This window comes from Mandrillus leucophaeus, unplaced genomic scaffold (genome assembly GCF_000951045.1).
Source record: "Mandrillus leucophaeus isolate KB7577 unplaced genomic scaffold, Mleu.le_1.0 Scaffold24, whole genome shotgun sequence".
Classification (NCBI taxonomy): domain Eukaryota; kingdom Metazoa; phylum Chordata; class Mammalia; order Primates; family Cercopithecidae; genus Mandrillus; species Mandrillus leucophaeus.
In genome coordinates this window covers 562,722-575,865 of record NW_012102476.1, presented here as the reverse complement: position 1 = coordinate 575,865, position 13,144 = coordinate 562,722, and the positions used below count along the sequence as shown (strand labels likewise).

The 13,144-nt window shown below is 52.7% G+C and overlaps 1 protein-coding gene across 2 annotated transcripts in view; it reads right to left on the bottom strand.

Moving 5' to 3' along the window:
* Nucleotides 1–3,223: 3,223 nt before the first annotated feature.
* IL21R (interleukin 21 receptor) overlaps nt 3,224–13,144 on the bottom strand; it is a 64,675-nt gene continuing 54,754 nt past the window's right edge. For both annotated transcript variants that reach the window (XM_011982334.1, XM_011982335.1), the window contains exons 5-9: nt 9,410–9,564; nt 7,799–7,976; nt 7,240–7,339; nt 6,421–6,502; nt 3,224–3,973 (exon numbers count right to left, since the gene is read on the bottom strand). In XM_011982334.1, the coding sequence (XP_011837724.1) occupies nt 3,224–3,973; nt 6,421–6,502; nt 7,240–7,339; nt 7,799–7,976; nt 9,410–9,564 (1,265 nt within the window). The remainder of the gene's footprint in view (nt 3,974–6,420; nt 6,503–7,239; nt 7,340–7,798; nt 7,977–9,409; nt 9,565–13,144) is intronic.

The window sequence follows — 13,144 nt, the reverse complement described above, 5'->3', positions numbered from 1 at the left end:
TCAAAGTCCAACCAACACCACCTCCTCCCTGAAGCCCCCTGCTCCTCTTGATGTTCTCTTTGGGCTACCATCGGTAAGTGAGCTGGGCCTCACTCATACCAGCCAAGAGAGCGGACTGTGCATATCTCTTCCCAACTCTGTGTTTAGACTCAAATCAGGAGCATTAAATTACACCATGGAAATAAGCAAATGCTACAAATCAGGCTTTATTGAGTGCCTACTATGTGCCAGGCTGAGACTAAAGAAGGAGAATCACTTGAACCGGGGAGACAGAGTTTGCAGTGAGCCGAGATTGTACCACTGCACTCCAGCCTGGGCGACAAGAGTGAGACTCTGTCTCAAAAGAAAAAAAAAAGAAAAAGAAAATGTTGCTAAGAAGTATTTTCTTAGCTACTTAATTCACACTTCAACAGGTTCTCTGACAAATCAATGACAAAAAACTTGATCTCCCTTCAGTTATCCAGGATGAACAAAAAAGACATAGACAAAGTGAACAAAATAGAGTTGCTGGCCTGGTATGACTTGTGTTTTATCTTTACTTTGTTTCCAGTATGCGTTTATCTCTGTCTATCCAACCAACCGTTCTTCCTTCAAGTTCTTTATTAAAGCCATTAAGAGTAATAGCAAAGACTTTTGCACCAACTTAATACCATCCTCCTATCCATCCACACATTCAACCATCCTCCACCCACCCTCCTACCTACTAATCCGTCCTTTCAGGTGATGAGCCAGCTCTTGTCTCCAACTTTTATTTTTAAGAGACAGGGTCTTGATCTGTGACCCAGGCTGGAGTGCAATGGTGCAATCACACAGCTCACTGCAGCCTCAAACTCCTGGGCTCCAGTGATCCTCCCACCTTAGCGTTCTGAGCAGCTGGGACTACAGGCAAGCACCACCACGCCCGGCTAATTTTTTAAAAAAATAATAATTTTTGTAGAGATGGGGCCTTGCTATGTTGCCCAGGCTGGTCTTGGACTCCTGGCCTCAAGTGATCCACCTGCCTTGGCCTCCCAAAGTGCTGGGATCACAGGTGTGAGCCACTGCGCCTGGCCTCCAACTTTGCTCCTCTGTGTTTATGGACTGAGTTCCCTTCAAAGGTGGAATCCTGAGAAGCCTCGTCTGCCCCAGTCCAGAGCCCCCCAGTCTGGCCTCAGTCAGGCCCTCCCCAGCCATCTGTGTTCCCCTCCCCCACCCAGCAAGCTCTGGGTGCTGGAGAGCTGCGCTGGTTTCCTGGGAGCCTGTGGCTCAGGTGACACCTGCAGGTGGCTCCCAGAACCTGTTGCCCCCAAGAAGGTGTGAAAACCACAGCACATCTGGACCCAAGAGTCCCTAGGGTGCAGGTGCAAGGGGTGCTGAGGGCTGCCCCCCGTGAAGAAGCTGTGCTTCTACTCTTGTGCTCCCATCCAAGTCTCACACCCCTGGATCCCAGGCTCACAGTCCCACTCTTATAACCATCAGTCTAAAACCTTCCAGCCTCCTGCCAGGCACCAAGGACTCTCATGCATTCTCTCAGCTACCTCTCCCAACCACCCCATTTCACAGATGAGAAATGAAGGAGCTTTCAGCAGGACCGACTTCTGCTGAGTTCCAACGCAACCCTGCTGCAAAAGCATGAGAGAGCCAGAGCCAGCTCCTCCAGCGCGGCCCTGCAGCCTGCAGTCTGACCTTTGGGGAAGACGGGGCCGGGCCAGGGTGGCCCCAGCTCTATTAAAAATACAAAAATTAGCAGGTGTAGTGGTGGGTGCCTGTAATTCCAGCTACCCGGGGGCTGACGAAGGAGAATCGCTTGAACCGGGGAGACAGAGTTTGCAGTGAGCCGAGATTGCACCACTGCACTCCAGCCTGGGCGACAGGAGTGAGACTCTGTCTCAAAAGAAAAAAAAAAGAAAAAGAAAATGTTGCTAAGAAGTATTTTCTTAGCTTCTTAATTCACACTTCAACAGGTTCTCTGACAAATCAATGACAAAAAACTTGACCTCCCTTCAGTTATCCAGGATGAACAAATAAGATGCAGGACTGAACTGGGGCAGGGTGGGGGGCCCAGCAGGACGTGTGGCTGGAGCACACTGCATGGTTCTGGCCTGCACCCTCCCTCCATGAATGTCACGGGGGAAGGGTCCCATGAGCCTTGGCCTGCTATGTAATTGGTGTTTAACAAATATCTCTTGAGCGCATAAAGGGAATTTTTTAAAACTTAGTAGCAGAAGTTAGAAAAAGAAATCTTGGTTGGTGGGGAGCTGTTTCCACGAGACGAAACAGACTGATTTTAAGCCTGGAAACCCCCTGAGTGGCCCTCTGCAAGTGGGATGGCCCCTCGGGCACCCAGGCTGTCACTGACGATTGATGTTCTCACCCCCGCCCGCCTCGGCTCTGGCCACAGAAGGAAGGAAGCTGACGTTTATTGAGGGTCTGCTCTGGGCTGTGTACTGTACATGGGTGACATTGCCAATTTCCCCCAGGTGGGTCATGCCTTCCCCATTGTCCGGACACGGAAACTCTAGACCAGAGAGGGGCGGCGACTTGGCTCAGGTAGCACAGCCAGAAGGTATCAGAGTCGGGATTCAGACCTTCGTCCATGGGCCACCCCAAATCTTCCCATTCCCGGGGTCACTGTGGGCTCACTCCATCCCCTTTCCCTTCCTGCTGGCAGGTGATAAGGAACAACGTGGACTTCTTGCAGCTCCTGGAGGCAGAAGCTGGAGGGCTGGACTCGGCCTCTGTCACACAATGCCCTGATCCCACAAAGCCCCGGAGGTACTGTGGACCAGCTTGCAACACAAGACCCTAGAAGGGAAGATGACTGTTGTCATCTGTTGACCACAGACATGTTTGCTGTGCACACTCGTGCACGTGGGTGAGCTCCGTGGGCCCAGATATGTACAGGGCAGGTGAATGTATGGAGTACCACAGGCATTATTCCAGGCCCACAGGCACATGCAATCACACACACAGGTGGACGTGCCACTGCGCACCTAAGACACACACACACTCACGCACGCATATGCACACACACACGCATATGCACACACACACGCATATGCACACACACACACGCATATGCACGTGCACGCACACACACACACACACACACTGTAAACATCAGGCTCAAAGGCCCATCCAGGAGACCAAAGGCTACAGGTGTCTTCACATCATAGCTCAAGTGGCCTTGTCTCTGGCTCAGGGCCCAGTGGCCTGGCCAGCTCTGGACAGCCAGTCAGCCTCACTAGCTGGCCTGGGGTCCAGGGCTCGAAAGTGGCGGGGGAATGACCACCCACTGGCGGAGGTAGCTCCGGGGGGGCCCTTCGTCCCCGGGGGTGGTGAAGTCACACTCCACAGGGCTGCTGCAGTCAGAGCCCACGAAGCCACTGTCAAACGTGTCCATATCCAGGCCAGCCGGGGGTGAGCCCGCCTCACTCTCTGAGACCCCTCCGGGCGACTGGCCACCCCAGGGCAGTCCCCCAGCCCAGTCCTCCCCATCCGCAAGGGGTGGCTTTAGTCTGTCCAGGAGGCTTCCCAGGGGTCCTCCTAGCCCAGGGCTGCCAGCTGAGACACAGCCACAGGAGAGGACTGTGGTTCCCGCGCCCAAGAGTGGATCATCTAGGCCTGGGCTGGGCTCCAGGCCAGCGTCCAGGTCCAGGGCTGGGTAGCCGTCATCCTCACAGCTGCAGGGCCAGGTGCATGGCCCCTCTGCATCTAGCACAGTCACTGTATCGATGGACACCACGCCGTACGGCCGGTCCCTCTCCTCGCTGTAAGCTGAGCCTCCTGAGTTCTGGGCCGTCGCCCAGAAGCTGGGCTTGGACACGCCGTCAGACTCCACCAGCTCTGTTGGTTCTTGTAGCTCCGTGAGCTGCAGCCTCTTGGCCGGGCTCTGTGGTGGGTGGCAGCTGTACACCTCCAGGGCTGAGGGCACTTCTGGGCTCCAGGGTCCCAACTCCAGCCTGGAGCCAGTGAAGGGGGCACCCACCCACTTCTGTGAAAGAGAAAAAGAGAGAGAGTCTTAGCACGGGATGAGGGTAAGGTGAGGGTTTATTTATTTTTTTACTTTTATTCTTTTGAGACAGTTTGGCTCTGTCACCCAGGTTGGAGTGCAGTGGTACCATCTCGGCTCACTGCAACCCCTGCCTCCCAGGTTCAAGTGATTCTCCTGCCTAAACCTCCCAAGTAGCTGGGACTACAGGCGCCTGTCACCACACCCGGCTAATTTTTGTATTTTTGATAGAGATGGGGTTTCACCATGTTGGCCAGATTGGTCTTGAACTCCGGCCTTCAGGTGATCCACCCGCCTCAGCCTCCGAAAGTGCTGGGATTATAGGTGTGAGCCACCGCGCCCAGCCAAGGTGAGGGTTTAAACAGACAGAAAGACAGACACAGACACAGAGACAAGACAAAGAGACATCGAGAGAGAAAGACAGAGACGTGAAGATAGACAAAGACACTGAGAGAGAGAGAGCGAGGAATCAGGACCACGATGTGCTCCTACCCTAGTGGGGGCCCCACTGGTGTCCCCTTCCTACTCTGTGCCTCAGTTTCCCTACTTGTAGAAGGGAGTTGCTACCCTTAGTAATGTGATCACTCAGCCAACTGGTGGTCCCATAGCCCAAGCAGGGGCCAAGATTCCTGAGTCAAGGAGACATGGGGGCAGGAGGGCCTGACGTCTGAGGTACCCCTGAGCCACCTCCTGCTTTCCCTCCTCCTTGATGCTTCTTGAAACCTAGCACTCTCCTGGTTTATGTGTCACCACCAGACAGAAACTTGGCCCCCAGGCATAAGTCTTGTCTCTTCTGTCCATGGTTGTAGCCCCAGTACCTAGCACACAGTAGGTGCTCAATAAATGTCTATTAATAAAATGAATGAGTGGAGTGGATCAGTGAAAAGCCACTTGGAAAGGCCTTTGTATACTTTGAGGATAAAGGATGTGAGTGATGCTGGCTGAGGCGGTGGCCCTTAAACTTGAAGGACCCTCCCCTTCCCTTCCCTGTCCAGACTCCCACTCATGACACCAGAATCCTCATGCAATTGGCAAGGAAAATCCCAGAGAGTGGGAATCTCCCTGTTTTGAGCTCATCTTCCTCAAAAACTCATCTCAGAACTGTGATGTGACTACCACCACTGATTTAAAGTCACTTCTCAGCTGTGTGCCCTTAAGCCAATTACTTACCCTCTCGGTGCCTCAGTTTCCTCATCTGTAAAATGGACCTAATAATAGCACCCATCCATAGAGTCATCGTGAGAGTTAAATGAGTCACTGTTTGTGATGCTCCTAGGGGACTGCCTGGTATATGGCAAGTGCTATAGGACTACTGGTAAAAATCAACCCAAAATAAATGTGATATTTAAGCTTTAGGGAAGAGGAAAGGGTGGGTCTTATGTGGGTGAGAGTCCAGGTTCCTCTCTGCCCACTCTGAGCTTTGGCCTCCTCGTGGGTGCCCTGGGAGCAGTAGAACATCCGCTCCGCAGGGGCTGCTATGAATATGAGAATGAGTGAGGCAGGAAGGGTGTCCAGTGCAGCGCCAGGCAGACAGCAGGAGCTCAATCAATGCTCTAGGTCTGCACAGTCTGACTTTCAGGCTCAGCTGCAGCAGGTGGGGCTGCCCCTCCCACCTCTGTCACCACATCCTCTCTGCGGCAGCCCCTCCCACTGCTGCAGGGTGGGTGACAGGGCTGTAAATGGGCACAGACAACCTGTGGGTGCTGGCAGGAGGTGGCGAGTTGGAGGCTTGGTGAACATTGGGGCCAGACCCTTCCCAGAACCCACTCCCTCTCCAACCCAGGTTAAGGGCACCTAAGAAAGGACCACGGGGGCAATCTGTGACTCAAAAGACCACCAGCCTCACCCCCTCTCCCAGTCTGGCTCCTTGGGCTGGGTCAATTCTGCATTATTTTGTTTACTCTTTCTTTTTGATTTTTTTTTTTTTTTTTTCCGATAGGGTCTCTGTCTGTTGGCCAGGCCGGAGTGCAGTGGTGTGATCATAGCTCACTGCAGCGTGTGAACGATTCTCCTGCCTCAGCCTCCTGAGTAGCTGGGACTACAGGCGTGCACCACCTCGCTTGAATGATTTTAAAAGTTTTGGTAGAGATGGGGAGGTGGAGTGGTGGTGGGGGTCTCCCCGTGTTGCCCAGGCTGTTCTGGAACTCCTGGCCTCAAACAGTCCACCTGCTTTGGCCTCCCAAACTGTTGGGATTGCAGACGTGAGCCACTACACCTGGTCAAATCTTGTTTAATTATTCTGCCAATTCTGCACTACAAGAATGTCTACACTTTGCACGTTGGGAAACTGAGGCCTGGCTTGTGGCATGGCTGAGACCTGGATGCTCTAGGCCTGTGGGGTAAGGCTGGGGAGCCTGGAGTGAGGAGAGGTAAGGCTCCTAAAGAGGAGGAGGGGCTCAGAGGAGCTCGTCACAGGGTGGGGAGCTCACCTTGAAGTCTCCGCTGCAGCCCTTGTACAGGGGCACGAAGAACTGCTCGGGGCTGGGGACGGCCCATATCTTCTTCCATAGCCTGAGGGGGCAGAGAGGGGTGAGGACCCTGACATCACCAGACAGCAGCCTGGCCTCCCATTCGGACGCTCCCCAGCTTCATCCTACAGGAACTTCCGATCATCACAAGACACAGCCCAGGCGCCTCCCTCCTTCCCTGGGGCTTGGTTTCCCCATCTGTAAAATGGGAGCAGCGAGTCTCCATCACACGCTCCTGAAGGGATATTTAGATTATGTTCTTGGATGCCTGTTGTGTGCTGGGCAAATGTTGCCCCTTCTAAGCTTCAACTTCTTCATCTGCAACCAGGGGTGCGCACAGAGGCCATTGCAGAGGTGTGGAGTATTACAGCCACCTCTTCACCACCACCTAGAGGCCCCTGATGCCCCTTGAGCCTCAAAACTTAAAACCCACTGGACAAGACCACAGCTGAGGTCTCTGTTTAAGGACACAGAGTTTCAATCCCAATTTCTCCACTTCGGAGCTGTGTGACTTTGGACAAATTCCTTGACCTTTCCATGCCTCGGTTTCCTCATTTATAAAATATGGGCAACTGAAGTGTCTCATGCTCATAGGGCTGCCATGGGGGTGAAGGGAGTGCCCTCCACAGTGTCCAGCACACAGTGGCTGTGAGTTGGTTGTTATTCCACCGTCGTCATTGTTACCATGCTGACAGGCATGTTCTCCAACCCTGGGTGGGTCATAGATGGGCAGTGGCCCATGCCGACCACCTTCCTGCCTTCCTGATCCCCTGGCCTCACCTCCACATTGGGTGGGTCTTCAGGCTCCAGAAGGCAGGAATGAAGACTATGACAAGCAGGAGGAGAAGCAGCAGGTGAGGGTTCCAGCCTTCCTTTAACTCTGGGAAGGAAGCAAAGAAAGGGTTAAATGGCACCAACTCTACCAGAGGCCACACGGGGTAGGCATGGTGGGAAATGGGTCTGGGGTAGAGTAGAAGGGGGTGGGAGAGGCTGCTACTTCTAGTGTCTTGAAGTGAGATGGATCTGGGTTCAAATCTTGTTCTCATTCCTCACCCCAGGCAAGTAACTTCATTTATCTGAGCCTCAGTTATCTCATCTGAAAAACAGGGCTGATTCCCACTTCAGAGTTAGGGGGATCAAATGCCTAACAGAAGAAGCAGCTGGCAGCCAACACAGGGCCTGGCCAGCAGGGGCTCTAGAAATGTCACTGAAGGGCTACATCTGAGGATGAACAACTGAATACCTCCCAGCTGTGCCAGGAAGCTCAGGGCTTAGGGTGGCTAGACCAGGACAAGATTTCGTACCAGGAGTGGGGTGTCCCTCCCAGCTTCACACCTACCCTCTGACTGGGTCTGAAAGATGACCGGGTCACTCCACTCACTCCAGGTCCCCTGGTAGGAAGAGCCAGGCATGGGCCCTGCCCGCACCTGCAGCTCATAGCTCGAGTCTTTGCGGAACTCCAGGGGGAGGAGGGAGACACTTCTTGAGTCCACTGAGATCAGCTTTCTCCTCGGACTCTGCCAGTACAAGGAAAGGATGCACCAGGTCAGGGTTAAACCAGGCCAGCCCCCGCCTCCAGCAGAGCCACCTCTTTTCCCAGCTTCCATCAAAGGGCCTGAGTGTCTCTTCTCTTCCCACAAGAATCAAGCTTATGCCTGAGTAGCTGGACTCAGGCATGGGGAGCACAGACTTGCCAGCACTGCCTGGCCCTTGCATGGGATAGGATGCTCTGTTTGATTTCTCTTTGATCCAATTCAGCCACTCACAGTCCTGGCAGTGGACTCTCCCTGCAGGACTGGGCATATCTCAGGAGTGGGAATGGTCTGACGGCACTCCAGGCAATGCATACTTTTGGAATTCTTCAACAGTTGAGGACATTCTCAACTGATGTATCGATATAAGTCTCAGTACATCAGTTGAGAATGTCCTCAACTGTTGAAGAATTCCAAGAGTTGACATACTGACATTCCCAATAGTGGGCATTTCTGGAACTCTTTTAACTACAGACATCTTAGCAATGGATACCTCTGGAAGTCTTCCACTGGGGACTTTCTAAAGTATGGCACTCATGGCCATCTCCAGCTGGGGCCATTCCAAAGGATGGACAATTCTAGGACTCTTCAGCTGTGACTGTTCTATCATTATTACTATTTTTATTTTTTAGAGACAGAGTCTCACTTGTGACTATTCTAAATAGTGGGCTGGAAGGACATCTCTCAAAGCCTTCATGTTTGAAACAATGGGCCTCTAACACTGGACATTTATTTATTTATATATATTTTTTGAGATCGAGTCTTGCTCTGTTGCCCAGGCTAGAGTACAGTGGCGTGATCCCAGCTCACTGCAACTTCCGCTTCCTGGATTCAAGCGATTCTCCTGCCTAAGCCTCCAGAATAGCTGGGGTTACAGGTACATGTCACCATGCCTGGCTAATTTTTGTATTTTTAGTAGAAATGGAGTTTTACCATGTTGCCCAGGCTGGTCTCGAACTCCTGACCTCAAGAGATCCACCCGCCTCAGCCTTCCAAATTGCTGGGATTACAGGCATGAGCCACTGCACCTGGCTGGACCTTCTTAATCATTGATACTTCTGAAACTCTCCAACTATGGCCATTCTAAGCAATTGGGAAGCTTCCAGATTGCCCCGTTTCTGAAACTTCTTCTATTGTGAGTACACTAGACCTGGGGTGGAGTCTGGGGAAGGGACAATCTCTTTGGCATGCTGACAGCCAAGGAGACAGGTTTGGGCAGGACAGATTATTCAGGGGTCTCCTACCTTGGGGAGAAGTGAGGGAGGAGGAGGGACCGCTGTAAGGGAATGCTCGCACCCTTGGTCTCTGTTCTTGGCCATGAATGATGATACTCGCCCGTCTCTCCCACCCGGATGCCCTTGCACTCCCTCCTCTCCCCTCCCCTCCCACAAAGCTGCACTGATCCCCACATTCCTCACCACAGCCCAGGGGTCTCCCCGGTTTCTGTACTGCAGCTCATACTGAAGCTTGCCCTTCAGCATGTAGAAGGCAGGGTCTTCGTAATCTGAGCGCCAGGAGATATTATACTGTCCTGAGAAGGTCACAGTCACGTTGAAAGGGGGAGCCGGCTTGACTTGGTGGGAAAACCCAGGAAAAGAAAATGGGGTGAGATTTTGCTGTAGGTGAAAAGGATTTGATGATGGGAAGGAGTCCTGCCTGCCCCCACCCCGGCCACCGTGCCTCACCCATCATGGATGAGATGAAGACAAACAACCCTGAGTGACTTTGGGCAAAGTACTACCGACTCTGGGCTCCAGTTTATCCATCTGGGACCTGAGAGATTAGGGTTGCAAACTCAGGGGCGGGCAGGTCACAGAGAGGGATGAAGTAGCTTTAGGGACTGTGAAGAAATAAAAGAGTCCGGCCGGGCGCGGTGGCTCATGCCTGTAATCCCAGCACTTTGGGAGGCTGAGGTGGGTAGATCACAAGGTCAGGAGATGGAGACCATCCTGGCTAACGCGGTGAAACCCTGTCTCTACTGAAAATACAAAAATTAGCGGGGTGTGGTGGCGGCGCCTGTAGTCCCAGCTACTCAGGAGGCTGAGGCAGGAGAATGGCGTGAACCTGGGAGGCGGAACTTGCCGTGAGCCAAGATCACGCCACTGCACTCCAGCCTGGGCTACACAGAGAGACTCCATCTCAAAAAAGAAAGAAAAAAGAAATAAAAGAGTTAAAAGTGAATGGCTCCAGCAGCACAGGGTGGTCAGCTTTTCTAAGTTTTCTAGGGAAACACACATGCACACGCATACGCACGTGCACATGCACACCCACACGCATGCCCACACTTGCAACACACACGCACACACATGTGCATGCACACACACATGCACACACATGCACACGTGCACACACATGCATGCACACACACATGCACACATACACATGAAATCTGAAACCCTGCTTTCTATGTACAGTAGAGCAAGTTTCAATATGAGGTGCAGAATGGGAAATGGGAGACCCCTGGAATTATCGTGTGAAATCTCCAAGGGTTTTTTCCCCCTAGAGACAGGATTTCACTGTGTTGCCCAAGCTGGAGTGCAGTGGTGCGATCATAGCTCACCTGTAGCCTCAACCTCCTGGGCTCAAGCCATCCTCCCACCTCAGCCTCCCAAGTAGCTGGGACTACAGGTGGATGCTACCACACCTGGCTAATTATTTGTCTATTTTGTAGAAACGGGGTCTCACTATGTTTGCCCAGGCTGGTCTCAAACTCCTGGCCTCAAGTGATCCTCCCACCTCAGCCTCCCAAAATCCTGGGATTGCAGGTACAAGCCACTGCACCTGGCCTATCTTAAGTTTTAAAGTTAGCAACCCATCCAAAAATAGCCTCAGCAGCGTCCTGGCAAATCCATTCCTTTTCCATTTCTGTTCAATGATGGCATCATTTTCTTTCAACCCCAGCTACTTCAGGCAGTTGAACACTCTTCTTAGCATGAATGCTAATGGTGAGGGCTGCCATTTACTCAGAGCCTGCCTGGCTGTCCTGCTCTGGGCAGTTTGACACCCCACAGTGGCCCTGGGAGGCCAATCTGATGGTCCCTATCTTTCAGCATCTCCCAGCAAGAGCAGAGCTCAGCCATAACAGCAAGCTTTCATGGGCGGCCTCCAGGTGAAGGTCAAAGCCGGCATTCTGTTTTTGCTCCATTCGAAGGACATTTCATGAACTTGAGCAGAACACAGTATGTTAATGGCCTCAAATTCCTCTCTTGTAAAATGGGCCCAGTTACCGTATCATGGGGCTTGTTCAAAGGGATGAAGCTATTTAGCAGGAGGTGGTAACTTCAGAGGAACTGAGTGGCAAGTGTCTATTAGTGTCAGAGAGGAGTTGCAGGCCTCTGCCCTCACCTTCTCCACTTTCTCTTCTTGTTTATTTCCTCCCTTCCTTCCTTCCTCCCTCCCTCCCTTCTTTTTTTCTCTTCTTTCTTTCTTTTTTTTTTTTGAGACAGAGTCTCTCTCTCTGTCACCCAGGCTGGAGTGCAGTGGCATGATCTTGGCTCACTGCAACCTCTGCCTCCTGAGCTCAAGTAATTCCACAGCCTCAGCCTCCCAAGAAGCTGCACACCATCACACCTGGCTAATTTTTGTATTTTTAATAGAGAAGGAGTTTCCCCATGTTGGCCAGACTGGTCTTGATCTTCTGACCTCAAGTGATCCACCCACCTCAACCTCCCAAAGTGAGCCACCACACCCAGCCACCTTCTCCACTTTCAATCTGCCACCATCCAGCACTCTGCACCTCTCACCCTGTGATCTTGTTTACCACGTGCCTCTCTCGCTGGGCTCTTAGCTCCTTGGGGCGGAGGTTTTGTCCTCCAGGTTCAATCTGTGCACACAGCTCCTGGAACACAGCCTGGGGCACAATAGGCCCTCAGTAAATATTTAGCAAATTAGGCTGGGCAAGGTGGCTCATGCCAAAAATTTCAGCACTTTGGGAGGCTGAGGTGGGGGGATTGCTTGAGGCCAGGGGTTCAAGACCAGCCTAGACAGCACAGCAAGATCCCAGCTCTACAAAAAATTTAAAAATTAGCCAGGATGGTGATATGCACCTGTAGTCCCAGCTACTCAGGAGGCTGAAGTGGGAGGATCGGAGAGCCCAGGAGTTCCAGGCTGCAATGAGCTGTGATTGTGCCACTGCACCCCAGCCTGGGGGACAGAGCTACACCCTGGCGCTCTCTCTCTCTCTCTCTCTCTCTATATATATATATATGTATACACACATATATATAAATACACACACACACACATATATACACACACATATATATATTTGTCAAATTAACAAATGAACCTTTCAAGGCCTCCAGAAAGGAGCTCTAAGGCTGCCTGTGATCCTGAAACCTGCACTGAGGGCTTCCACCGCGCCCCGAGGTGACGGAGGTGCACGTTTTACAGAATGCCACGGTGAACACTGGGTTGTTGCTGTTGCTGTTCCAGCGATGGGATGTTTTTGACTGAAATCGTTTCTAACCCCTCTTTTGTCCTCCCCGGGGCAGGTGGAGGCCAGCTCTGGGCTTCCCTGTGTGGCCTGGGTGAGGATCAGTCCCAGAAGACACCAGCGTCCTGAGAACGGCCCCATGGGTACTCGGGAGATGTTTGCAGAGCCCGGGGGTCGTGAAGGGGGGCTGCTCAGCCCAGCGAGGCCCAGGACCCAGGAGGAGGAAGGGCCCCTGAGCAGGAGGTGGTTAGAAAATCACTTCCTGCCCCAGCTGGGCCCAGGCTAGCTGCAGATCCTGGCAGGGAGAGAGAGAACACCAGAGAGAAATGCCTGGATTCACACTGCAAGAGAAGTGGCAAGGAGGGGCCCCATCTCTGCCCCGAGCTCTCCTCTGCTTCTGAGAAGCTGTGGGGGTGAGGGGTGTGGGGTGGCCTGGGCGGTGGGGCTGCTGCCTGCCTCAGTTCACTCAGCCCGGAGGGGCCCCTCCTCCAGATGGTGCATGAATGTGCAGAGAACCTCATGTCCTGGATCCCAGATCCGTGTGGCTGTGAGTGTGTGAGAGTGTGTGGGTGCCTCTGAGAGATAATGCGTGTGTGAGCGCGCATGTGTGTGAGTGTGTGCATGTGCGTGTGTGTGAGTCTGTGCATGTGTGTGTGCATGTGTGTGTGAGAAAGGGCATGTGTGTGAGAATGCATGTGCATGGAAGTGTGCATGTGTG